General features: G+C 41.3%; 2 protein-coding genes and 1 long non-coding RNA gene across 8 annotated transcripts in view; 2 read left to right on the top strand and 1 right to left on the bottom strand.

Annotated features, from left to right (window-relative positions):
- Nucleotides 1-393: 393 nt before the first annotated feature.
- LOC126644521 (uncharacterized) lies at nucleotides 394-6092 on the bottom strand. Its single transcript, XR_007629947.1, has 3 exons — nucleotides 6071-6092; nucleotides 5110-5673; nucleotides 394-620 (listed from the first exon to the last, which is right to left on the bottom strand). It is a non-coding gene; the product is annotated as an uncharacterized LOC126644521 (long non-coding RNA).
- A 274-nt stretch (nucleotides 6093-6366) lies between these two features.
- Nucleotides 6367-21908, top strand: TCP11L2 (t-complex 11 like 2). 6 transcript variants are annotated; one of them, XM_050323997.1, is made up of 11 exons: nucleotides 6367-6382; nucleotides 9197-9320; nucleotides 11313-11482; nucleotides 12757-12892; nucleotides 13115-13235; nucleotides 13918-14138; nucleotides 14999-15135; nucleotides 16139-16326; nucleotides 17683-17864; nucleotides 18563-18735; nucleotides 19286-21908. In XM_050323997.1, the coding sequence occupies exons 3-11, from the start codon at nucleotides 11347-11349 to the stop codon at nucleotides 19528-19530; spliced, it is 1539 nt and encodes a 512-aa protein (XP_050179954.1). In that variant the 5' UTR covers nucleotides 6367-6382; nucleotides 9197-9320; nucleotides 11313-11346; the 3' UTR covers nucleotides 19531-21908. The 6 variants fall into 6 exon arrangements, with proteins under 6 accessions (XP_050179954.1, XP_050179952.1, XP_050179953.1 ...); XM_050323995.1 differs by lacking the exon at nucleotides 6367-6382 and adding an exon at nucleotides 6431-6549 and having other exon boundaries at nucleotides 9200-9320; XM_050323996.1 differs by lacking the exons at nucleotides 6367-6382; nucleotides 9197-9320 and adding an exon at nucleotides 6442-6549.
- A 1056-nt stretch (nucleotides 21909-22964) lies between these two features.
- POLR3B (RNA polymerase III subunit B) overlaps nucleotides 22965-27446 on the top strand; it is a 75171-nt gene continuing 70689 nt past the window's right edge. The window contains exons 1-5 of the mRNA XM_050324664.1: nucleotides 22965-23057; nucleotides 24202-24234; nucleotides 26655-26711; nucleotides 26796-26860; nucleotides 27330-27405. Of these exons, the coding sequence (XP_050180621.1) occupies nucleotides 22992-23057; nucleotides 24202-24234; nucleotides 26655-26711; nucleotides 26796-26860; nucleotides 27330-27405 (297 nt within the window). The 5' untranslated portion in view covers nucleotides 22965-22991. The remainder of the gene's footprint in view (nucleotides 23058-24201; nucleotides 24235-26654; nucleotides 26712-26795; nucleotides 26861-27329; nucleotides 27406-27446) is intronic.

Below are 27446 nucleotides of genomic sequence, written 5' to 3'. Positions count from 1 at the left end.
ATAGACTTTCTTGATTGTGGAAACTTGAAAAATATGACATTCTCCTGTCTGCCTGCTGCTTTGGACCAGACTATAAGACAGGTTAGCACAGAAAAACTTAACTGTTTCAAAAATACATCTTGACTTCATCAGTGTTGTCCTTCAGCCCAAACTGGCTAATGTAGTGACTATCATCTGACAGACATCTAACTGCTCTGCCAGGTCACTGATGCGTTTTAGGGTGGTTTGGGTCTAGACCCTTATTGTGGCTTACAGGGGAAAGATTTGTTTGTAACATTTTATGTGAAGTTGTCCACACATGCACAGTACACGGCCAAGGTGTGCCACCTCATCTGATTATTGTAACTAGGTTACAATTCTGTGAATCTTAATTTTTACAAGAAGGGACTGGGACATATTTTCTTATAAGCGTAATAGATAAATTGCAGGCAACAGCAATGCATTTTTTAATATATTTTTAATACATTTTTTAATATACTAGCTGATGGAGTAGATTGCACTTGTATTTGCTTCGCCATCTTCAGTTCTTGAGTCCCTGTGCTGATGTCTCATTCACTGTTTCCTCTGAAACTGGAAGCCGTGTTTATCCTCTTGTTCCAAAACTCTGTTTCATAAAGTGCCTGAAAATTCAAAGGAAGATGCATATTGGAAGTTGCTATTTAGGAGTTAATAGAAGATGACTTGCAATTAGGTGGAGTTTACATGTTGCTGGAAGCTTCTGTGAGGCACATGAATTCAGGATTCTGGCCCTAAGACAGTGCTGTAACAGCATCCCATGTAACAGAGTTTGTACTGGAGAATCCTAAAAGTCTAAATCCTAAAAGCCAAAAAACATGGTAAAAATCTTCTCCACTGCTTGGTCCCTGCACTTCCCTGTGTTTCAAACAGAAAACAGCAGAACAGAATAGAATAGTTTGGGTTGGAAGGGACATACAACAATCATATAGTTGAACTGCCTGACCAAGGAGACTACTCAGTTTCTAGCATCTCCTTTCTCCTATCCGATAGACATGCTGAGTAGTAAGGGTGTCAGGACGGACTCTCAAGGACTTTTGAAAACTGGCTTTCATATCATTACAGGACAATCATTCAACAAAGTATGCTGATCCCATATTGCCCCTTTCTTTCACAATTATTAAGACTAGAGACACTTCTATAGCAGACTTCTATTACTGCCTCTGCCTCGCATTCTCTCAAGGGTTTCATGACTAGGATCATGCAAATCAATTTAGACCTGGACTAAAAGCAACCAGCCAGTACTAATGGTGGTAGTTTCAAAAGGATTTGTTGTTTTTTTAAGAACAAAGCAATGAAAATTTTTGGCAACCGGTTTCTCCCTCAGACATGTAATGCCTCTTCTGTATTTTAATCTTTCTAGCTAAAGCTAGCTTTTAAAAAGTCTGTATTCATGTTCGTATCCTTAATATTTGCCCATATTAAAGATCTGTGTGAAACAAAAGCAAATTCTGTTCAAGACACAGAGTCAATGAATGAAAATAATGCTTTAAGGCTCTACTGGGCCTTCTGGGCAATGATCTTAGAAATGTAGCTTCAGTGTCTCTAAGTCATAAAAATCTCAGTAGCAACAAGCTCTTTACAATCCTACACTTAGGCTGCTGAATTGTTAATGCAAATTCAATTCATTTCTTTCTCATGCTTTTAACACTGAAATGTTTGGCCAAGAGGCATTCCACAACTGGAAGTTCATTACATTAATATGTAAGCCGTAACTCCTCACAAGATAAAAACTTGAGGCACTCATGTATCTGTTTCTTTGTTTGATTACAGCAAGAAATCAAGTTTTGTCTTGGAAGACCTTTTCTTGGTCTTTCCTTTAATTACAATACATTCTTTCTATAGAGAGATACATATATATAAAACTTTAGACTGAGTATTATTTAGAAAAAGGGAATCTTAAAGCTAGCAGAATGAGAGCCCCTGATGGCACCCTGGCCATGGAAATACAGTTCCATTCAATACTTCTGCCAAGGCTTAGGGTGAACTGAACTGTTTGGTCTGTACATGGTGTTCTAGTGAGTAACTACTAGAATGGGTGAAAAGAGCAGAATTTATAGTGAATTGTCTCAGGTATTTTGTCAGCACAATTCTGTCAAATACACAGACCTGAGACCAAAAGTCAGTAGCTGTAGAGGATGTTGGAGTGACTGCAGGTTATGGGCACTACAACAGAACTGGGTTAACTGATTGCTGTGAGCCTTACTAGTAACACAGAGCTTGCATGGGGTCAGGAGTTGTCTTAAATACATCCCAGAGGTGGCTGGAGCTGATAAGAGGGGGCTTACACTAAAAGAGATAAGGACCTAAGGACCCCTCAGAATACTCTTGTCTTGCTCAACAGCATGAGAGCAGAAATCTTCAGCTGCAAACAAAACACCCTGGGACGGCTACAATAGCAGAGTTTCCACAGTGAAGATCTAGCCACAGCATTAGTTGTTTCACACTTCATGAGAAAGGAGATATTGGATTTCTATTTAGGAAGGACCTAGAAAGGCCAGGATTTGTAGCAGTACCCTAAGACCCAGGATTTTAGCTCTGAAGCCGTTTATTTCAGAGTTTACTCTAAGAACTGAGCCATATGGACTGCATCAGCGGTAATAATCAAGAGGATGACCAATGTTAAGTATCAAGGGATGTAAATCTCTTTCAGGTAGTAAGGCAGCATAGGTAACTCATACCATTTCTGCTCCCACTTGGCAGTGACAAGGAAGATGTTAGTGATGTACTACCCAAGGCTATTTCTCAACATGGAATCAATACAAACTATTTCTGACCAAGAATACCATTCTACAAATAGCTTATAGCTTCTCATTGTATTTGACACAGTGGGTAAAACTCTTTATTTCCTATGTACAGAAAGACCAACCACTAGTGCTGAGGAGAGTGTGCATTAGGAATTTGCTGAGGTGGTAAAGTTGCTAGACACTGCAGACTGATGTGGTTGGGGAATTTACTGATGTACATTTTTCTCTCAAAAGTGCCAATGTTCTGTTTTGCCTCTGTGTGAATTTGAAGCTAAGTACTTCAGTGGGGAGAAGCAGCAATCCTGTTTGCCTCTCACAGCAGTTATTTCTCCTTCGAATACAGGAAACTCCACAGAAGAACAAGCTGATAAAGCATCCTTACACCTGCCTTGTAGTCTTTCTGTCTTGTCCTTGAGCCTATTATCAAATCTGGGCCTGATGATCTCAGCCAACCCAGAGTCTTAACATCCATCTGTTGGTGCTAAAGCCAGTCTGCCTGGCTCAGTTATTAGGATTAGAGCAAAATATCTTGTGACTTCAAGTTATGTTCTCAACTTAGTTGTCATGGGCCCTGGCATAAACAATAACATGCCTTGCCCTTGCCCTTTCCTCCCACTCTAACCGCCAGTTAGCCACATTCTGGGACATTTCTGACCTGCAGGGCCAAATGCAGCTGCACGTCTTACCCACTCAGTAGCTACGTTGCTGTTTGCTGGTCAAAGTGGTGCATTAATTGTAGGATTTACTGTCTTTGCCAGTTTTACTGGTAACAGTAAGGAAAGGTTATGAACCAACCTGCTGCGAAGGCTGAGCGCAAACTAGTCCTTCATTTCAATTAACAGTGCTTCTGTAGGGAAAGGCCAAGAATTAAAGTCAACTTGAGACACTAGTCAAAATTCCAAATTTGTACCTTTGTTGTGGTTTAACTCCATCTGGCAACAAAGCACCAACCAGCTGCTCACTCTCACCCCCCAGTTCCCGCCCAGTGGGATAAGGGAGAGAATCAGAAAGGTGAAAGTGAGAAAGCTTGTGGGTTGAGATAAAAACAGTTCAAAAATGGAAATAAAATAATAATAAATTGTAATGAAAAGGAAAATAACAAAGAGAAGAAATGAAACCCAAGAAAGGCAAGTGGGGCAAATGAAAACAATTTCTCACCACCAACTGACCAGTGGCCAGCCAGTCCCCAAGCTGTGCCCCTCTGCCAACCTTCCCCCTGGTTTTATTGCTGACCATGATGCCATATGGTATGGAATATCCCTTGGGTCAGTTGGGGTCAGCTGTCCTGGCTTTGTCCCCTCCCAACTTCTTGTGCACCCCCAGCCTCTTCACTGGTGGAGTATGGTGAGAGGCAGAAAAGGCCTTGACACTGTGGAATCACTGCTCAGCAGTAACATACCTGTGTTATCAACTCTGTTTTCAGCACAAATCCAAAACACAGCTCTATACCAGCTACCGTGAGGAAAACTAACTACCCCAGCCAAATCCAGCACATACATGCATGTGCTATATAAGACACAAGGACATTAATCTTCTTAATTGAGCAGAACAAATTCAAAGGTTGTACAATTATTTTCTTGGCTGACATCGTGGACACTCAGACAATGGGAAATGAGTGTCATTTCTCTGTGAAGAAAATCTCTACAGTAGATAATCTACTTCAAGATCCATATACTGGCCTATAGCTTCAGTGCCTCTGGATCAGGAAGGAATTGAAACCAAAAAGGAGGTTAAATGCTGAGTACTGCAGTGTCTAACTTATTCTTGGCCTTTGGACTGGAATCTCAAAGCATGTCCTTGGTGCCTCAGCTATGCATGCAGATGTACCTCTCAGATAGATAGATAGATAGATAGACAGATTGATAGATAGATAGAGCAAGCTATGCACTTAAGAGTGGACTCCAAAACAGCTGATGTGCTGAAGGAAAAGGGCATTGCTACAGCTGAAAAAAAAGTTGTTTTTAAGCCATCTCTTTCTGTAATCCCATCTCTTATTCCATGATTTAGGTGATATCCCTGATAAACCTTTTCTTTAAAGTTGATCTTTCATATAGGAAGCTAATTTACTTCGTGAGGCTGAGGCACCCCTTTCCCTTCTTGTGCAAGCTAGGCCACTGAGCAGCACAGGTTTCCACAATTGCCAATCCACATGGACAGCACACAAAGTGGACCCTGAGTCACTGGCCCTGGTGTTTCCACAAGTACTCTTCATGAAGTTTTAATTTATAAATTCATTAATTTATAAATTAATTAATAAAGCTGTGTCAGCAGCCATCACAGCAAGGACTTGTCTTCCCCATCTTTCAGATTGTATTTAAGCAAAAATGGATGTAAAAAATAATAATACCTTTGTAAGTGATAACAGTCTTGTACAAGGAAGACCATCTGTATACCATCAGAGTCTTCTCCAAAGCTCTTTTGATCTTCTTTCAGACTGTCGTTGCCATGTGACATGCACAAAGTGGGGCAAAGTGGGGCAAACACAGTTATTTAAAACATCGTCTTCTTTACAGAAGATATCGGATTAGGCTGTTGGAGTTAATCCCATTTAATGTCTCTGGAGGCCCGGCTCAGAGCAGCAGGGCTGACAGGTGCTCTGCATCGCTGGGAGCAAGCGCTCCCACTCCAGCAGGGCACTTGGCACTTGCATAGCCAAACTCCATTCCCTGCTTTCAGCCCTTGCTTTTATAGCAGAGGTTAATGGGATCTAGAGGTGGCTTTGGTCTGCAATGGGTGAATACAAACCTATTCCATATAGGTCGCCACGCATGCTAAAGGTTATTTGCAGGAAGGGGAGCTCCGTCTTCTCGATGAGCAAAGCTCGAGTTAGTGAGCTCTTGCCTCAGAGGTACCTTCCAGAGTTTTGCCCTCCGTGCTTCCTGGTGGGTGAGGCAGTGGTGGCACGTAGCTCCTGCGACAGGAAGAGACGATGACCCTGACAGGTACTGCTGGCCCGGGGGGTGCGTGAAGCTGCCCAGTGCATGAGGTCAGTGCAGCAGTGAGCAAAGCATTTATAATGACAGTGCTGCACTGCCCCATGCTGCGTTCCTCAGCAGGAGCTCAGCAGGCCTCCAACGCCGCAGCCATGAGCCAGGCGGGTGAGTAAACTTGTCCCGAGTGGCTCCTCTGAAACTGAGGGGGCGAGGTGGCAGTGGGGGACCAAGATGGCGGGGGGGGCACCTCACAACTCCCCCATCGAGAGACTAAGCATATTTAACTCTTCCCCAGCAGTGCAGTGAACAGAGATGGGTTTAAACCCGCCCTGAGGCTGCCCCGTTCCCTGCCGAACACATGCGCTTTACCCGCACCCCTGGGCTCAGCAGGGCTGGCTGTCCCCGGCCCCGAGGCGGCGCGGGGGGCGGGGCTGGCGCTGGAAGGGCGGGGCCCGCCGGGCCCACGGGGCCCTTCCGTAAACACCGCGCAGCCCTTCCCCTGCCTCCCCCTGCGCGCCGGCACGGCCCATTGGCAGCGCGGGGGAGTCCGCGGGAGCGTCTGACCGTGTCGCCTCATGTTTCTCCATGCTTAGTGCTCGGCCCCGGGCAGAATGAAGAGACGAGGACAGTTCGTGCCGGGATAGGCGGAGGTTGACCCGCGTCCTTGGGCTAGCTCGCCGCTGGCAGGTCAGGAAGAGGTGTCGCGCCTCCCCCCCGCCGCTGGCAGATATGGGCGTGCCCGAGGAAGACACTAATAGTCCGGGCTGGGGCTTTAAATGCGGGGGGGCTGTTCGAGGCTCCGGCGAGCGCCGCGGAGGACGGCGAGGAGGGAGCGCGGGGAGTGACCGGCCGGGGTGAGCGGGGCAGGGTAGGGCTGCGCCGGCCGGCGGCCGTGCCACGCGGCGGGGTGTCCGGGCACGCAAGGGCGCTGAGCCGCGGGGTGAGCCCGGGTCAGGGCTGGCTCAGGGGCTGCCGCCCACCTGTGCGGTGCGGGTGACTGGGGGGCGGCGGACTGGCCCCTGTAGGGCACCCGGTGCATCAGGTGAGTCCCGCAGTCCCTGCGCTGGGTCGGTAGTGCTCCTTTTGTCCCGTGTCTCATGGGCTTTCGCCGTCCTCTGGTGCGCGCCGGCACGGGGCGCAGCCGCGGTGTTCCCCCCGCGCAGCCCCGGTCCAGCGGCGCAAGGGCACCCCGCCATCTCTCCGGGACACGGGGCACTGAGTGGCGGGCGGCAGGGCTCGCCTTCTCTGGGGCTGACAGAGAGCTTTCTCTGTCCGCTTCTCCCCCCGCCTCCCTTCCCCCCGGGCCTGCCCTTGGAAACGCTGTTTGTTTTGGTCGGCGAGTGCCAAACTCCTGCCTCTGGTAACTGTTAAAAACATGGGGCCGGGGGAGGAGACAGGCGGTGAAACAGATGGAGGAAGAGGAGGAGCCGCCGGCTGCCCTCGGTGCCGCTCCCCCCGTCCCTCGCAGGGAGCGGAGCGGGCAGGGCGGCCCCGGGCTCCCCTCGGGGCCGGGCAGGACGCCGGGACACGAACTCATCCCGCTCTTACCCACAGTTTTTTAAGTCTTCGCGAAGAGAAGTCGCTGTTCAGAGGGAAGAGCTGCGGAACTAAAAAGCTAAAGGGGAGAAATGCTGGCTGTAAGCTGTGGAAAAACGAGAAAGTAACTCTTAACAAAGGCTCCTTTCTGCTCCTGTGCTGGGGGTGCTGGCAGAGGTGGAGTCGGTGAAAGGGGAACTCGAGCCCAGATGAGATTCAGTCGGTGCCAGCTTGAAGACAGTAAGAATGTGAGCCCAGTAGAATAAACAAAGTTAAGACCTTCATAGTGGTAAAACTGGACTGAGCACTCGTAAGTCCCTGTGTCCATGCACACTTCCTTTGAACAAAGCAGGGCTGTGGAAAACCTTTTCTTGAAGATGGCATCTGAACGAAAAAAACCTAAACTGTTCCAAACAGGTTTTCTTGTGTGTGGGTTTTGGTTTTTTTTTTCCCCTAGGTGCTTCACAAAGTAACTTCTAATGCAAACCTTCAGGAATAAAAAGTGTGTGTGTCCTGTAAAACTAATTTGATTTTGCAGTCTTGATTAGTTCTAAGCCATCAGTTGGGTGAAATGCTGACCATATAAGAGCAGGGTGCCTTCAAGCATCTACAATTTTGTATTCATTGTATTTTTAGTAAAAACAAAAATTTGCAACTTTCTAAACAGCAGCAGAAACATGAGACTTTAGTTCTTCATTGTTAACTAGAATCTTAGTGTTGGTACATCTAGAAGATACTTTTAAGTTTGGTCTTCCACTGAGAGTTTATCATTAAAAAACCTGCAATATAGTAATGAAACCCCCTATGAAGATACCCAACGTAATAGGAATGTAAACATCAGTAACTTTTAATGCAGAAGAGTAAAGCAGGTTGAAAACACAGTGTGACTCTTTTAATAGAATAGGTAGGATATTAAGCTTTGTATTAAAACAACAGCCTAATATGTAATACCTAATGAACAACTCAAAGAAAAAAAAAGTATTGTCTATTCAAGATGGTGAGGTACAAAGAGATATTAAAAGGCTAAAGAGCTTTCTGAAATATTTTACATGGCCATTATACATATAACTTAAAATTACTTATGAACTTGGCTATTAGTAATTAATGAGAAGCTCTGTGCTGTCTAAAAAAGTGTAAGGCAAATCAGCTCTTCTACTGTAGGCTATAAAGAAAGGACTAAGTGACTCAGTTGTCTATTGTTGTAGCTAATTAGAAATGCCTTGTTTGGTTTGTACTTGCCTTTGATATGCTCAGTGGCTCTACTTTTGCCTAAGTGTTTTAGCTGTTGGGCAACATACAGAAAAACTGCAGATAGCACATCCAGATTCTGCTTGTATGTTCATGTATGTTTAGTTTGATGTGTTTATCTTTTAAGCTTAGAATTTAGCAATAATGTTCTGAATTTGCAGAACACACCCATTCTTCCTTCCTATTGTGTTTGAGGCATCCTCCTAGGAAATGTATTTACTGTGGCAAAAGATTGCAGTAATTTTTGTGTGTCATCCTCTATTGCAGTGTTGAAACTTGTTATTTAAATGAATCCTTCTGAAGCACTCTGCTGACAGCTCTGCTATCTGCATGTGTGTGCCTATTGTAGGAGCAGACATGGTCCTGGTACATCAAGATATGTCTTGGGCCTCTTTGAAATGGAAGTATTTATTGCCAAAAAATCCTTTGCTGGGACTAGTGTGTAAGGACTTAAGGTAGAAATTAGAAATCTATATACGTTAACCACTTGCTCTTCTTGGGAATCAAGATTTGAGTGGAAAATGGCAGTGCTGACTTGTCTTCATGGCTGGTTTAGTACTTCTCTTAGGAGCACCTTGCAAATCTGAATATTTGTTAGTATTATCATACTTCCAGTTTTTAGGAAGTTCTTGGAATGATGATGTATAAATTGTGTGAGAATTCGGGGGTTTTAATGGTCATTTAACTTCTTCCATGTACTTAACACCGGGACTGAAGCAGTAGACTCATCTTGAAGTGCTCATACTAGGCGAGTGATTTACAAGACTCTTTGTGCCAGTTCGCTGCTACCAACGTTAATCAAATCTTTCAATGGACCACAAGCAACGTTAACCTTTTGGAGATTAGTTATTTGTGTGTAAATAATGGGGTGTTGTACATGATTGAAACCTGGAAATACTGCGTTCTTATACTGATCCAGAAAAAAATAGTGGGAGAGTAGAGTGAACTTTGCAGGCTCTGAAGTGTTACTGAGTGGTTCCACATCAAGAACCTGGAGTGTGTTCAACAGGTGGATTACTTGTCACAGGTAGTCTCTGGTCAGCACTGACTTTGAGGTCTGTAACGTGCATTTTAATTGAAGAAATAGTTTCTCTTCTGTAGCATTAACTAGTGACTCACTTCTAATTATACCATAATACAATTCACAACCCAAAATATCTCAGCCTCTTGGGTTTTTTAGGTTCCCTTGCGATTCTGTCTTGTTTGGTCACTCCTGTTTTAAATATCTGCTTGTTTTCAGCTGCTTGTTAGAAATTACAAAATTGCTGTTCTAATAAGGGTTATGATGTTAAGGATCACAGGTAATGCTGCAAGTCTTGAATGCATGACCTCTGCGTCCTAGTCTGTCCTCAGTATTCTACTGGCTTCTCCAGTAGGATAATAAACTATTAGCTGTATTCTTGCTAACCTTGAAAAGGATCAATTCTTTTCACAAAGAAACAGCAAGAAGTATGACACAAATAAGGGGCTCAAGTGCATCATCTTTCCTCTTGGGAGAGGAGGAAGAGTAAACATGCACTTAAGAATTGTTAATCATCTCAATTAACAGGGGAGTGCTCATTAGTGTAATAGCTTGTCAAGTTACAAAGGCCTATTCAGGATGAGCTGGTACCCAAAAAATCAAATGCTCTAAGCTGTAACTAGGTGCCAGCAAGAAATCTTCCTTCTTACTACCTTTTGTCTATCCCAGGACCCCACAATATGTTGATTCACATAAGTAGACACAAAGATCATCCTTTTATTGCCAAAAGTGGCTTTTTCCAAGTTCAGCAGATGCAGAGTACAGTATTCCCTGCTACTGAAGTTGATGCAGTTTAATCATAAATGAAACTATATTAGTTAAATTTGCTGACAGAAACTGTTGTTGGCTGTGTCTCTTCATAAAGTCTACTACAGAATGCTTCATGGCCATAATTAGAGGTGGACAGCTACTTTTGGTATCTGGGCCAAATTCCTTTGGTAGTAATTACATCTGACTCCTAGCTTCTCATTTTAATATTATAATGAACATATTTTTCACTTCCTGTCATACAGCTGTTAATCATCTGTATGACACTGTCAGCTGTCCACATTTTCTGCAATTGCAGATTATATACCTGGAAGGCAGTTTCTTTACATAGACAGAAGCACTATGAAGTGTTACTCTTCAGTGGTGGTTGTCTATGCCAAATATAATGTTAGAGGCTCAGAGCTGCCTATTGACTGAAAACAGAAAACTTATCCACCCTCACCCCTAGGAGGAGTTTCTTGGGTGCATGCCATTGTTGATCTGATTCTGAGCACAGACCTACCTAAAGCAGCAGGGCAGACCTTCAGCTACGCCCTGTCAGAAATGTAGTATTCTGAAGTACTTGCAAATTCTCCCCCTGCAACTTCTGTGTTTGCTTCACAAATGTTACACTTGATGCTGTCTGTTTGTGGAAGGAAGCTCATTGCTAAACATCACTTCATAAAGTCAGATGGGGGATGGTAACATCATGAGATGCCTTTGTGGGCATTGAAAACTTACAAAATTCTTCCAACAAGCAGCTTCAGGGATTACTGTGGGTAGTCTTTAATTTTTTTACATATGATCAATATGATCAGACTGTCTCTAACATAATCATTAAGCTATGAAACAGCTGAAGGTACAAAACTTTCTTACAGAACAGATGCAGTTTGCTGATAGCTGTATGATTCTGCATGTCAGGCCAGATTCTTTATCTAACAACTGTTTAAGAAAGGCAACTATTTGTTCTCCATTCACAACATAGTGATGAGTATCTGACTCGTTTTTGAAAAACAAACAAAAAATTAAGTGCTGGTTTTACGGGAACTGTATTTGTCTTTCCAGGTCTGGTTGACTGTTGCAGCTAAAGGGAATCAGAATGCCTCTCAATGACGACCAGAACAGCGATTCAGACTCTTCACGCCTCTCGGAAAGCACAGCAGCTTCTAGCGACTCTGAATATTCAAGGCAGAGTTTTAACAGTGATTCTTCAAGCAAACCCAGTTCCCCAGCGTGTAAGCCTATTTCAACCTTAGCTGCATTGTGCATAGAGCAATAAGGCTAACTTATCTATGTTTCTCTTTGCTGTCATGGGTAGAGCCTGGGATTCTGAATCTGTTTATGAGTATTAAGAGAAAGGCACGGCTTTCTCTCTGCTGTGAAGCAGTGCATCTCCTTGTGTGTGGAGCACCACCAGCAGCTGTATCCGTGGGGGTCTCCCTGTGCACTCCTACCCTTCAGAAAGTGTAAGAAAAGTGTGCCACCACAAACACCCTGCTTTTGAGCTAAACTTGACTTTGGTAGCAGTCTCCCACTCAAACAGATACTGCTTTGTGCAAAGGGTGGGTTTCCTCTGTTTGATCCCTGTGCTTAAAAGTTAATTCTGTAACTTACAGATTTGTAATACTGTGTCAAGTTACATGAATTAATCTTTAATTCACATTTTTCTTTCATAAATATTAGAATCAAAAGGAAAACACGCATTTGCACAAAGAAGATAGTTTGCGTAATGATAAATAAAACCTTGGTTAAGATGTGGTTCATGTTTGTGTCTGTAAGCATTCTCAGACCGTGCATACTTTTTACATCTGTGTAAGTGAAGTCTTACAATGAAACAAGGCTTGTTAGTGGAACTGCAATTGCCAGTTGGCTCTTTGTTACCAGTCTTCCAAATACTAAAGTTAAATGATAGAATTTGGATTTTTAGAAACTTTGGGAATTTGCCCTTGTTTTTCAATGTAGAGTTTCTGTTTTGTTGTTACTGCTTATTTGTAAAAAATGAGTCTAACTTAGGTTCCACAGCAGGTGAAAGATCTGCTGACCGTAAGTGAGGGGTTCTCAAGTCAGTAACTTCAGAACCTTTCTCAACAGGCAATAAAACCACAATATAGCCATTATGTGCTCTGAATTATAATGGACATCTGATATCTGTTATTGACCATACTTTTGATATGGTAGATTTTTCACAACAGTTAATAGGAAATTTGTGGAATGGAAGATCCTGTTTTAAAGGGGAAATAAAGATATCTTAGTTCAAATGTGTAAATATGAAATTGCTTCACAAAATGTTTTGAGGTTTTTGTGGTGTTACCCCTACACACACCCCGATAAGCTGGGAGTTTCCTGAGTTAGTGTTTTAAGAAGATATAAAGACCTGGTAATCTTAGGTTGTTTCTTCTGGAGTACTAGATTCCAGTTAGTAGGCAGTAAAACTTCTTGTGTTTCAGTATTTTTCAATTGCACTTACCAGCTACAGATACTAGGATTGAATTGATTTTGTTTGTTCCAGCAGCAAGCCCTCCCAAGGTTATTACATTTGATGAACTGATGGCAGCTACAAGAAATTTGTCAAACTGGACTCTAGCTCATGAAATTGCTGTAAATGCAAATTTTTGCATAAAACATGAAGACTTCCCACAAAACAGGTAGGGACCTCAATTTTGCAAAAAGCAGCATTGGTGTTGGGAAGAGAAGTGAAGGGAGCATGTTTTGGGAGCTGCGATCCACAGCCCAAGAAAGATGTGGTTGCAGGGCATAATATCTGGTGAGATGCATTTCCCAACAAGTGATCAGGCTCATCTAGAAAGGTTACCAAGGATGAAAGCTAATTGGGAATCTTTTCTGTATTTAATTGCCTTACTCCACAGCTTTGCAGGCACAGTGAAACAAATTGTACACAAGGCATTTTGGGATCATTTGGAGTCGGAACTGAACGAAGATCCTCCAGAGTATGAACATGCCATCAAGCTCTTTGAGGAAATTAAGGAGGTAATCCTCCTTCTCCATATTGTTTTGTCAGCTTAGGTCTGAGGTCTCTTAGTTCACTGAAGGCTCTGCTTAACTTAGTCAAGCCAACACGTTCAAGTTCTTCCTTTTAAGATAAGCCATGGTTTGCATTTGATAGTATATTCATATGAACCAGGAATATGGCTGCAAACACACAGTGTTCACTTGGCTTTCACTGCATGAAGAGGAGTTGAAAGTGATCTCTTTTCACAAAGCTTCACATCTCTGCTAGCCTATTTCCAGACACATACTGTGAGCTTAGGGCATGAATAGAAGTATAAACATGACTGCACCTGCCTACTCAGACTTCATTGTTTGATTGTCACACAGGTGAGCATACAAATCTTCAATCCTGGCACAATGCTAAGTCTTCCTGAATTTTAAGTTAGTAAATGTTTGCTTTACAGGGCAGCCTCCCAGCTTTTGAAGGAGTCTAGTTGTGCACTTGCTTTCTGTTTTACTGACTTTGAGCATTTTTGGAGAACTGTACTGTGATTCTTTTAACAGTCCTTTTCCCCCAACTACCTTAGATAATGTTCAGTCTTGAAATGTCTGGTTATAGTCTACATATACTTGACATTAGTATTAAAATCTCACTTTAGTGTGTTTACTAAGTGGTTTGTTTTTTATTGATAAGTTTTTTCTTTTTCCCTCCCTAATTTAGATTCTTCTTTCCTTTCTGACTCCTGGAGCAAACAGGATTCACAATCAAATTTGTGAAGTTCTAGATACGGATCTTATAAGACAGCAGGCAGAACATAATGCTGTTGATATTCCTGGGCTAGCTAACTATATCATCAACACTATGGGAAAGTTGTGTGCTCCAATAAGAGACAACGATATAAAACAGTTAAAGGCAACTGACAATATCGTAGAATTGCTGAGGTTGGTACTGGGGTGAGGTTTGAGGGTTTTTTGGGGGAAAAACCTCTTCCCTGAAAGAGTTATGGGCAGTGGAAGTAGGGGGTAAAGCCTTAACAAGTCTTAAATTGTCTCAGTTTACATAACACCTGTCCTAACACCTTTACCATATTGTGTATCTTACTTTGTAATGACATGGGTAGGATACCTGTATGAAATTAGGCAGCTCTGAATATCTAAGCAAACAACTCTTGCAATAGACTGTGTTTCAGAAACTGTTTTTTTCCGTCTTGTTCATCCTTACAAAATGTAAGCAGCACATTTTTATTGTTCCTTCTTGAAGTGGTTGTTGCATTCTTTCTCTGGCAGGCCAAACTTCAGATTAAAAGCTCTTGAGTTAAGATCTTATTACTTGAATTTGAGTAAGACATTTGCGTAAAAGGGCATAAACCACTTTACTGCTCCTTAGGTACACGGAAATATTAAGAATAAATGGTAGTTGCTCTTCTGTGTATATATAAGGACCAAGGGAACTGGTTCAGAAGGATTGTTTCTCTTGGTGCAGTCAGGGTGACTAAAAGGTTAAAATCTCTTCACTGGGATTGAAATTGATGTAGTTCTTGAAAACCTTTCTCTTACCCTTAGGGGGTTGAAGCATTTAGTGATGCTACAATTGTCCTGTTCTCTGTAACTTAGACCAAGCCTTATATACACTACTCTTTCATGTATTCCAGATGATAGGCAACATATCTGTTACTCTGAAATATCAATGAAGGAGTTTACTTCTCTCAGAAGTTAAAGTGCCAATGTACACATACTTCACACGTGCTGGGTAAAATCAATAGACTAAATTAAACTCTGAGATTTTCAATTCTTCCTTTCAGACAAATATTTCATGTTTTGGACCTGATGAAAGTGGATATGGCAAACTACACAATTAAAAGCCTTAGGCCATACCTCTGGCATAATTTGGTGGACTATGAAAGAACAAAATTCCAGGAAATTCTTGAAGAAACACCAAGTATGTATTGTGCTATATTTAACGTAAACTTTTATCTAAAAAGAGGACCATTTAATGACATGCTGTGAAAATCTATAAGTTGCAGTTAACTTAGAGGAAAACTTCAATTTCTTGTCTCTAACTAATGCAAAAATTTTTGACAAGCAAGCTACCACGGGGTGGTTGCTTAACTTGCTATAAAGTTTATTTATCTGTAGTCTGGGCCACTTTCAGACAAACTTATATTTGCCTGTTTGGTTGGTATCTGAAAAACAAACAGTGACTCTTGCTGTCTGGATGCAGAAGCCCTATGTAAGGATGAGACTTTTCTCTCTTTCGTGCACAGCAATTCTGTTGTTAGTCTGAAGTAAACTTGTAAACCAGTTGGTGTGTCTGAAAATGAGAAGGGGTAAGATCAAGTTTTTTAAGAAACAAAAGGCAGGCTCTGAATAAAACTCCTTGGATGATGCAAAGTCAACTTGATCCACTGTTGCAGGTTTTGTGTAATATGGTTAAATAGTGTCCAGAAATACATCGTCCAAGAAGAATAAGTAAGCTTGCTAAAATCTAGAGCAGGGGCTTCTAAAACGCACTGAGCCACTGACAGGGCCTGCAGTGTTTGTCTATGCAACCTGAGGAAAAACTCAATTAATAGCAAATTAAATGCTTTAAAGAGTTCTATCTCCCTTCACCTGTACTTTTCTGTCCTATGCTCCAACTGGTAAGTGGCCTCTGAAAAAACAGTGCTTTGGGAACTCAAACTTTGACACTTTTTCTACCTAAAAATATTGTTTGAAATCTAATAATTTATCGCTGGGTTTCTACAAACTAGCTAGAGTATTCAGGTGATCAGTGGAAGATGATCAGTGGGGAAAAAAGTGATGGAGGGAATTGACTCAACTGTCCACTATATTTGACTCTTCAAAAGTTCAATTCTCTTATGTATACAACTCTCTTTTTTTCTCAAGGTAGTGCTTATTTTGATGAAGGCATGCAGTAAATCTGTGCTATTTGCAATGCTTAGGTGCCCTGAATCTCACAACAGAATGGATAAAGGAATCTATAGAAGATGAACTGTCATCTATTTCTGATGAGTCTTCATCATCCCCCGGTGCTGACAGTAGTTCAAAACCAATTATTAGTCCTACACTGGTGCTAAACAATGGCTACTTGAAACTGTTACAATGGGATTATTGCAAAACAATTCCAGAGGTAAGTATATTTTGGTGCCTACAGGTTTCCAGCTATATTAAATAATTGGTGTAAATAATAATCCTGCTATTGAATGCCAATAAGTGAATGTTCTCTTGGACCCCTTAAATTTCTGCACAGTAGGTTTGAAATTTGGAGATTATGTGCTAGTCCAGTTTCTGAAATTTGAGATGGGCAAGTCAACAACTAGAAAAGAACAAGGTAAAGGTTGTTTTCCCTCTCTCCAATCATTGCTCACCAGCTCCACCCTAAGAGCAGTCTTGGCTGTGGTCAAAGGTTGGGCCTTATACTCATGGTACTTGGCTTTCTGTGTCTTTAAAATAACTGATTTTAGCATCCTCTTTTCCTAACAGCAATAGGAATTGGTGGGATTGCTCTTTAGAACAGAATAAGTAAAAACTTGAAGCCCTCTCAAGCAGACGTTTTTCCTTTCTCAATTCATGTAAACTATTGTTTCAAGAACCAGTGTTCAGTTTTTCCCTCCAACTCCTGATTACTGACCTCTACAGCTTTCCATAAAGCCCGTGTGAAATTTTCCATCAGTCAGGACTCAAATTTGCCTTTGCAGGAAGGGCCTTAACTACACTTAGGATGGCCTGGCAGAGAATTTACTAAATACATGGGGATGCTCTTGATGCTCTCAGTTCATGGATAGGAGGGAAGCCACCTTATTCTTGCCTTTCTGTGAAGAGTTTTGAATAGGAGATGCACAGAGATGTCCTCTGATGGGTCTAATTTGCTAGACTAAGAAATTGCTACCAGCTACAGTTGAATGTTAATGCCCTTGTGCTGCTCAGTGGAGGGATTTGGTTAGGATTAACTCTTTTTAACCTAAAATAAGTCACTCTAGCCACATCTTGCTGTGTGAATTAGATTCTTAGGAGGTTATGTATCACTTACAGAACCTGCTCTGGTAGTTGTCAAGCACAGTTGTTCATCACTGTCTGTCACTTACAAATCCTGACACTTTTCAAAGGACAGCCAAATCTAGAAGACTATTCTGTCTGTAACCTTGGTCACTGCAATGTCCTCTGGATCCTCTGAGCATTCCACATCGTGGGCTGAATTGCTGGTTGCAGACTTACCAGCAGTGATAAGGAATGAGATGCAATGACCTCAATTTCCCCTGCACTAAAGGCATTACTTTTCTTCCCACTAGAGGCTTACTTCTGGTTACTTGTGTATAATGCCACTGAGTGCTATATTACATATTCAGGATATCTCACCTGTTGTCTCTTCTGGCTTTGCGTATTTGTGATTAAAAATAATAATGCTTCATGACTACATCCTAGATCTGTCCTTTTCCTGTCTCTCTCCCTCATTATTCCTAAATGAGTATTATTGTTTCAATTCTAGACTCTAATAACAGATGAAGTTCGTCTTCAAGAGTTGAGAGAAAAGCTCAATCAATTAAAAATCATAGCTTGTGTTTCTCTCATAACAAACAATATGGTGGGTGCAGCAATTGTAGATGTGCCTGATTTTGCTGACCAACTGAAAAGGATCTCTGTTCCTCTTCTTGAAGGCATGAACAAGAAGTAAGGCCTTGTTTTTATCACTCTTTATTTTTTAACAGGAAATAGTTGTGAACAATTCTAGTGTCATAGCTTGTTATTAATAGGAAGATACCCAATTTTAATAATCTATGTATTCCCTTTATAATATATGTCCACTATATGTTAGACACATGTTTTCAAAGTTAGATTTTAATAATCTTGATGTTGGTGTACAGAATTTGGAGCCTAGTAATAAAGTATATTCATACACTCCTAATACTGGAGAGATTGTGGCAATACATTCACTAAATTGTCTTGCCAATTGCTTCAAACTTGTAGGTAGTTCAAGTTACTTGTTTGCCTATTTCTTGCACTACAAACAAGTCTGATGTTATAAAATCTGTCTCTTCCACTCTGCCCTTTTCTCAAGAAGTGCTATACATGTGGCCCAGAAGAACAGGCAGGCACAAGGGCAAAGTGAACTGGTGCCCCTGCTGCATATTTGGTATTAATTTTCCCCACCATTTGAATCACAATTAGGGCCTTATTTTATCTTCCACATAGAGATTTATGTATCTGTAGATGAACATAAATCTGTAATGGTAAAAAATAACTTTTCAAAATTCTCTCATTGCAGAGAGCAAGTTGAAAATAAATAAAATGGGAAGGAGACAGTTAAGGTCACCTTACAAGCTATGCCACAGAAACTGCAGAAGTTAATGCTTTTCTGTTTCTTCCAGATCTTTTGATTTGAAGGAGGCTCTGAATGCTATTGGTGTCCAGATTTGCAGCAAAGTGAACAAGTCTCTAACTGAAAGAGGTCTTCCCATTCTTAGTGAAGAAATGCAGAGTAATTTAATGGGTCAAATCGCTCATATTGTTGAGAAGAATAATCCTGTCTGTTCCTTGATTGGTTAGTAAGATACTACATAACTGTGTATTAACTTACTCCCAGCAAGCTTAATCAGCTGTCTAGCTATCTTTTAGAAGCACTTTCTTACTACAGTAAAATACTGGCTCAATTAAGACCAAGGAAATGTTGTTCACCTATAGATGCTGTTCTTGATGTGCTGCAGAGCGTGGTTAGTCACAGCTAGACATAATTCTAGAAGTGCCTGTACAGACAAGCCTAGACAGCCTGGTATTTTGGAGAAGAATTTAGGAAAATGAGGGCTATTCAGTATCCTTTCTGTCCATTCTAGGTTTACCTAATATGAAATAGACTCAAAGGAAAAAAAAAACAAAACAAAACCAAATACACTAGGTTAAATGTAATTTGTTGCAGTAGGTTTATGCTGTGTCCACCTTGGGGTAGCCAAGTTTAGGAATGCCAGTGCAGTCTTGGGAAAGAGGTATTGCTTACATGGTTGGATTTTTTGCTGTGCTGATGTGCTTTTACAAAGTCACTATGGCTTCATCTTGGGTTTATATTTGTTCTGAGCATACTTTGTATTCCGTTTCAGACAAACGGATCCAGCTCTTCCTGAGAAGCTTGCTTGCTCTTCCGAGCTTCCAGAAATGTATGCCTACTATGCCAGGAGGCCTTTCTGTAATTCAGACAGAGATGGAGTTTGTTGGATCTCAGTATGCAAGCATTGTAAACTTCAATAAAAAAGTCTATGGACCATTCTATGCAAACATACTTAGAAAACTACTTTTTCCTGAGGCACCAATGGAGAAATCAGAAGCAGAAACAGCTGGCAATTAAAAACTGTACATTTTTTTTTTTTATATTCCAAGACCATGGGGAAGGCAGATCTCTAAGAACAGCCTACACCAGTGACTGTTGATCATAAAAGGTCTTGTAAAATATATACAGATAGTTTCTGAGATTCACTGTAAAAAAAAAAATTAATTTCAAGGTCATATATATATTTTAATAGAAAAAAAGTTGTTTAATGGATTGTTACTTACAATAACCAGCAAGTTATTAATTTTCATGGCAAACATTTATTAAGATTTGCAGTGGGAAAGAGCTGGCAAAGTATTTACTGTTTTGCCACCAATAAAACAATGTTATTTTTCAACTCAAATATATTTACATATAGCAATGCATATTATGAAATGACAAAACAAGTGTAGATAAAATGTACCGTGCTTACATTGTATTTTTGTAGAGTAACATCAGAGACAACAATTATGTTTCTGAAAATACTTTGAAGAAGAAAGTATAGCATAACTGCTTCACTCAAACCCAGGTTCATACTAGGCCAAGTTTAGGTACTCCTGCAGTTACTGGAACCAGAACTTTGCCTCTGTTCCATTAAGGAATGCCAGTGTTATAAGCTGTTTGCAGTATAGCAGTTACAGAAACAGCATTCACCACTTCAAGTAGAAATCATTGAGAACTTCTCACCTGTAAACACCTAGGACACATGATGTTGGGGAGAGGTGGTGGAGTAAATTTCTGTATATAATGTGTATAAGCATTTTGTTTATTCAGTGGAGGTCATACAGATCTTTAATATGTGTATGTACTGATCTTTGATCTTAATGGATGGTGGGTATTAAGTATTTTCAAGTGAGGTGTTTCTGACCTTTATTCCCTGAAGCACTTAAGGCTGACAAAGTACTTACAATGTACCACAGAGCAATTCCCCCTTTTATGCCCTCATCCAACAGAATATTAGTTTTTCACAACAGCTTCTTAGGTCTGAAAGCAAGAACCCAAATAAATAGTCATTCTTGAAAATGTGATTAGATTCACTTTCATGGAGTCTCTGAGAAATGCTGCAGTTTTCTTCAAATTCCTTTGGAATAGGCCCCAATACTTAGTTCCCATTTAAGGCATCGGGAATCTTGCATACAGAAAATTAATAGGCTTGAAATTGAGAAATGTAGAAGTGAACTTCTCTAAGTTTACACAGACTTTATTTTGCATATTTCAGATTACTGGGATTAGACACTGCTGGAATACATACTGTAGACATGTTCATGTCTATGAAATTGAATAATTTACTTGAAAATGATATTTTAATATATTACCATATTATAGTCCTTTTAAGATGTCATATATAAAAAACCTCAGTGTGGTACAAGTTATAGCTTGTTTTTAATATTTTATATTACGATCTATTTTTTATGAAGAGACAAAAATAACCTGTAAAAGCTTAATGTGTCACACAAATTGTATGTGTACATTACTATGTCTATCATAGAGGTCTAAAAAAACTGGGCATTATTAGCACTGTGGTTTTGTAGTCCGTTTTTACAGGATTCTGTACCCTTTATAGTAAGAGAAATTAATTGTAGTCAGTTGTTTCTTAGTGTCCAAGGACTTTGGTCACATGTACATGATACTGAAACTTTCTTCAAAATGCCTTTTTAGAAAAAATTTGCCAGTGCACTTCTGTTCTATCCCTTGTGAAAACATTGCACAAAATAAAGATGAATACATATTTTAAAGGGAACTGTCTCCTGGAAAACCTGAGAGAAAGGAACTCTTAGCATCTAATAATTGTGCCACTAGTTAAGCCAGGCTTGCTCACATGAATGTGGAATTTTGATATGCAATTCACAATCACCAAGAGAAGAATTCATTTCAAAAGCAGTTAGGGGGAATTAAATCCTAGCAATTTGCTGAGTCTTTAGAAATACCTAAATGATTTTGACCTTTAGTCAAAAGAGAATTTTGTAACATTTGAAGATGATTGCTAACATGATTATGAACTTTTTCTCATAATATTTCATATACATTCTACTGTACAAATTATTATCAAACTATAGATCTGTAAGGAACTGGGAAAACTGTCATACTAGTTTTTACCAGTAATCAAAAAGTAGGGTTCATCTGGGGTTTTTGGTGATTAAGATGACTTGCAAAGGGCATTTTATAGCATGGGCTATGTTTCAAGTGATTGTTTAATGTTTTTTAATGTTTCAAACATGGACATTGCATCTGTTTAATGTCATGTGTTGCATGCTGTTTACGCTACTGTGGCTGAAATGCACTTGCTTCTGCTCTGAAGTTGTTCTTGTGAAACAAGATGCCATTCTGTAGCAGCTTTCTTTGTTAAAAAAAAAAACAACAAACCAACCAACAAATATTTGAGGGTTTGGATGCATTAAATTTTGTTTGTGATACCATCAGTGGTGAAAAGTTATTTATATAAACTTTCTTTAATGCTGTGGATTGTTAAATGCCAAAGATAAATGACTAATAATATTTTGTGACCCTTTTTCTGTAGTTTCTCAGGAGCAGCTCAAAGGTAGAGGAGTGACTTCAGTGCAGCTGCACAAATAACATTCAAAACAGGTGCTGCTTAAATTTGAGTAATTGGAAGGAGAATGTATTTGGTTTGCATGGTAAAGTTGGAGGGGTTGGGCTATAGGGTTGGCATCTGTGAGAAGCTACTAGAAGCTTTCCCTGTGTCCTACAGAAAAAAGACTTGCCACGTAGTAAACAAATTCTCCAGACTGACTGCGCGCTTTAGGCAGGAAACCAAATGGAAGTGGTCTGAAATTTTGCCACTCTTTATGTTTAACCTGCGCCTTCAAGTTCCAGGATGCGCAGAGTGCAGACCCAGCTCCGCGAACGCCGCTCACAGGGAACCTGAGGCAGAGCAGACGTGCGTAAGCACTGTTTTTACACTGCTTTTGAAGTGTGCTTGGCAGTTACTATATGTGAACTGGGAAAAACTTACTGCCACGGGAAATGTGCAGAAATCACTAATGTTTCTCGTTAAGTTGGGGAAGACGAGTAGTCCCCTATGGTTTCTCCATAGCACTGGAGAGGGGGGGAAAAAAGAGCTTGTAGGTGATCCAGCTATAACGTTCAACATTATCATCAGAAAAAAGGCAATATTAATAATAATAAACAAATAAATAAATAATGCTAAAACTCATGCCCCGTGTTGCTTTACATTATAAAAATTGCAAGAAATGAGTTTGCACCCCAACTGCTCTGTGTCCCCTCCGGCCCTGCCGCCTCCTGCCGGCTCCGGGATTCAGGGAGGACGCCCCCGCACGCCGCCAGGCGCTGAAGGCCCGCGGGAGGAGCCCGGGCACGGTGAGGGAGCCCGGGCACGGTGAGGGCTGGTCTGGAGAGCGCTCACCGCCTTCAGCCTCGCCCCGCCCGGGCTCCGCGGCGCCGGAACCTTCGGGCGCGGCGCCGGAGCGCGGGGGACGCGCTGTGCTGCAGCGCCGCGCTCCCAGGGTGTCGGGGCGGAGATGGAGGCGCTGGGTCTGGGGGCGCTCAGCCCGGAGCAGGCGGCGGCCCCGGTCAACACGGTGGAGGTCAGCGCGGGGGCACGGGGGAAGGGGCGGCGGGCGCTCCCGGAGCGCGGCTGGGCCGGGCCGGGGTGGGTGGGCTGAGGGGACCTGCGCTCGGCTGCTGAGGTGCCGCCCCGTCCTCAGCCTCTGCCCGGCCCGTGTCCTGCAAACACGGGCGCTGAGGTTTCAGCCCTTTAAACCCAGCTGGTTCCCTCGCGTGGGCACAGCGAGGAGATGGGGGCCGAGTTTCGAGTCCCTTTGGTTGCACGGGGCTCTTCCTGTAGGAAGAGCTCGCCGGGCGTGGAATCTCCGTGTCCAGGGTGCCTGGCGCTGTGTTTTGCCAGGGATTCATCCACGTGCTCCTGCACCGCGAGCGACAGCGTCACACCACAGCCACGCCGTGGCCGTGTGCTCCTAAATGCTGAGTGTCGGGATTATGAGGTGTTGGTGCTCTGTGGATATTACAGTGTACCCTGCGCAGGAGCTGAGTGATGCGGCCTCACTCGGTGCTGTCTGGGTATCTCTCCTCCCAAATCTGGGATGGTCTCTCCCCATGCCATGGTGAGAGAAGGTAGGGCTGATTTAAAGAGATGTTCCCTGTAATCATTGAAGAACAGAAATAGAGGAAGGTTTGTAGGAACCTTGATACGCTTTGCAGTCATCAGCCTTGCTGAATCTTTGTAGGAGTGGGTTTTACAGAGACTTGTGTCTACAAGTGCTGCTCTCAGGACTGAGGTTCTTGCTTGTATTTTGTAAAGTAAAAGTCATAGGAAGTCTTCCCTTCCTAGGAATATAATTTGCAGTGTTAACCAAAAAAAAAAAAAAAAAAAAAAGCTAGTTGATCTGAAATGAGGACATTTTCTAAGAAATATATATTCTCACAGAAGTTGCAGTTGGAAAAGGCAGTGTGCTGAGTAAATGTTACTCAGTGCATCCTGAGTAAATACTGCACAGCACATCTGACTTACTAAGCTGATTCATGTCATTTTTATCATTCTACATTGGCTTTAGACAGTCTTTTATTTTTTTCCTAAATGGATCTGATTTGAAATAATGTTACTGACTAAAACCCAACAATAATAATAAAACAAACAATCAAAAAAGCTCAAGCATCTGAAGTGTTTGGTTACTCTTTGGAAAGATATTTCAAACTGTTTTTTGTTTTCAGGAAAAATGGAGACTTCTTCCAGCATTTCTAAAGGTTAGTGACACACACTTATTTTGTGGCGTAAGTGCTTCACCTCCATTCTAACTTTATGTTTCCCTCTTCTAGCTTTTGTTCTTTTTTGCTATTCCCAGAATACCTGTCCTCACCTTTTATGTGGATTTCACAATTTTTTTATTTTTTTTTTTTTTTAGTTCCCTGGAGTTATGGATAAACTCATTCCATAGATCAGTTTCCTTGTTAATTTACTGATTATTTTGTGGAGGCATCCTCTTAGAGCTTTGCATTTTTATATTCTCAATGAACAGTGTATATGTGTAGTGGTTCCAGATTATTTTACTGTTTTACTGACACTCAGAGACCCTATTCGTGGTCTTTACATAAGGCTGTGGTGCCAGGTTCATGGTTGTGTTTGTCGTAGGTGGTGTATAGCCACAGATGTGAATTCTGCAAAGGCTTGAACACACACACATCTTCCCTCATGAAGTCAGAGCCTGACTGAACTCAAAAGTTAGTTGTGTCTTAACTTCAGTGCTGCTCCTCTAATCTGATACTAGTTGAAGGCCCAGCCAGTTCTGTATAAAATGCCATTGACGTAGTAACAGCACTAACAGATAGTTGGAAGAGAAGAAGGAGAAAGGCAGCAATGAAAATTGTGCCATAAATGTGGCAGGTAAAGTCTGTGATGGGCACAGAGAACCTTCAGGGAGTGACAGCCCCCTTTAGACCCATCATCAGTCTTTGGAAATGTTGCCCGCTTCAGCAAGGTTCTTTTCAACCTCACTTTGTAATTCCTTTTCTTCCCAGTTTCAAATCCTGTGCTTCTGTTTTTGTTGTGCCCTTGAGTGTTTGATCCTGGCAGGAGCACAAAGTTCCAAAGTCAGTTACGGATTGTGGATGTTTTCACTTGGATTCAGGACCCTAATGAATTAAAACAATTTCTGTGTCTCTCCTGGCAAGCACATGAAATTCCGTCATGAGCTTGAGCCAGTGATATTGTGTGAATTCCTGACCCTGAAATGGGGAGGGCTGCTGATTGAGAGGTGCAATTTGCTGTGTGCTTTATGCCAATTGTATCCATCCCACACTGTTTCCAGCCAGTGAGCCCTTTTCTCTAGGGCTGCTGATGGTGGTCTGGCGTTTCTGTTACATGTTGGTATATTCGTTCCAGCAGTGATACACTTACACAAAGCTGATGTTGTGCATTGCAGCTTCTGTTGTGGAGTTTTCTTTCAATAAAACTGTTGATATCACCTCATAAAAATTGGAAAGAACGACCTGATTTTTAGACACCAATAATTCTGCAATACTTTATTGCCTATATCAGATGATGTGCAATGTTTTTGTAAATCAGGGAAACTCTTACGTAATTAATTTTGCTCTGGAGTCACTCTTCCTTTGTTTTAACCCATGGAGGCTTCACTGTGCAGATGGATATGTCCTTCTAAGGTTCCTATTCCTTTCTAATTATTTCAGAATGAACCATTACCTATTGTTTGAACTATGGAAATAGTGGCTTTTTGCAGTATAAAGTTTTAAGTCTTGTAATGTGTTAGTTGTCATGAGGTGTTTCAAAGCTTGAAACCCTCAGAGCATGTAAGCATGTGTCTCATGAGGTATCAGCTAGCACTCTCTCCTTGCCAAGTCTGGATTTTTGCACTGTAGTTAGGATGGTTGCACCTTTTATTTCCATGAACACTAGTTTATTAACAAAGTGAATGTTTCTACTAGTATTCCTTCAAACTAAAATACTTTTTTTTTATTTTAATCCCAGATCACTTCATATAATCGCCCTTCTTTTGATTGCTCTAAGCACCTTAAACTCAAATCCTTGAAATGTGTTGTATCAGCTCATTAGCTGAGGGAGGGAGTACTCTTTATTCTGTGTGATATTGCCCTGGGCATGGTCTCTCACTCTTGCTGCCTATAGTTTAAACTCAGATTTCTTAGAAGTGTCCTGCCCTCCTGTGACTGTATCCTTGCTGGTTGATTTACGTCTTTCACTCCCCAATTCTGTTCCGTCTCCCCTGTCTCATTGGCACTCTCTCTTATTCTTCTTTCTACCACCTGCTCTTATTAGGGTGCAGACACCTTTTTTCTCAAGCAGCACACATGGTTAATTGTACTATAAATGATCAAAATAATTTCAAAATAATGTCAAAAGCGATAAAATATTTTGACTTGCGATGGTTCTTGTTTGTTTTTATAGTGGGTGTTTACTTTCTAGAGTTACCACCTTACTTTTCTGACTCAAAGAACAGTGACAACTCTGGTGTAAACTTGGACATATACTCTGTAGAACCAGATTGATTGTCCAGGCACTTCCCAGAGTTTGTCAACTGAAAGAATTTAGCACAGATCCAAAAGTACCTATAAATGCTTATATCTTATTTTCTGCCTTGTATGATTAATGCTACTGAAGCTAATTTTATTTGCTGCATACACATATTTTTCAGGTGAAAGGTCTGGTGAAACAGCACATAGACTCATTCAACTATTTCATCAACGTGGAGGTATGTGCTTACCTGGTGGGAAGAGAGGAGCTTGCAGTACTCAGAAAAGGCACATGGTTTTGTTTTATTTTTTTTCCCCTCCAGATAAAGAAAATCATGAAGGCCAATGAAAAAGTCACAAGTGACGCTGACCCAATGTGGTACCTGAAGTAAGCATGAAATGATTTCCATCATACTATCTCCTGGGTTTGTTGTTGGCTATAAAATGTTTGTAGGCACTTGTGTAGGTATAAATCAGAGAGGATATTCCATGGACTGTCTCTTATTTGATGCAATGAAAGATAAGAGACTTAAAGAAGAATCATCTGAAGCAGACTTAATAAGCAGCTGTTAACAATACCTTATGTCACCATTATTCTGTAGTTCAGTAATCTCAGATGACAGATTGGAGTTTGTCTATTTGCAAAGGTAACTTGGGGTTTATTGCATGTGCAGGTTAAATTTTAACTAACCAGACAACAACTCAAATACCATGACTTACTTTGGGAAGAATCATTTATCATTATTAATCAGCCTGTGTTCATCAAAGTAACTTCATTTTTCAATATATGTAAAATTTTGCTCCCTTCAGATTGCCTGAAAAACATTTGACTCATTTTGAAACTGTTTGTATTACAGGTACCTCAATATCTATGTGGGTACTCCAGATGTGGAAGAAAGCTTCAATGTGACACGACCTGTATCACCTCATGAGGTATTAATGTTTGTGTCTGTCTCGTTTGTTTGTTTGATCTT

The sequence above is a fragment of the Myiozetetes cayanensis genome, unplaced genomic scaffold (genome assembly GCF_022539395.1).
Source record: "Myiozetetes cayanensis isolate MyiCay16 unplaced genomic scaffold, myiCay2020 scf3, whole genome shotgun sequence".
NCBI classification, from domain to species: domain Eukaryota; kingdom Metazoa; phylum Chordata; class Aves; order Passeriformes; family Tyrannidae; genus Myiozetetes; species Myiozetetes cayanensis.
This window is presented reverse-complemented; position numbering and strand designations above follow the sequence as displayed.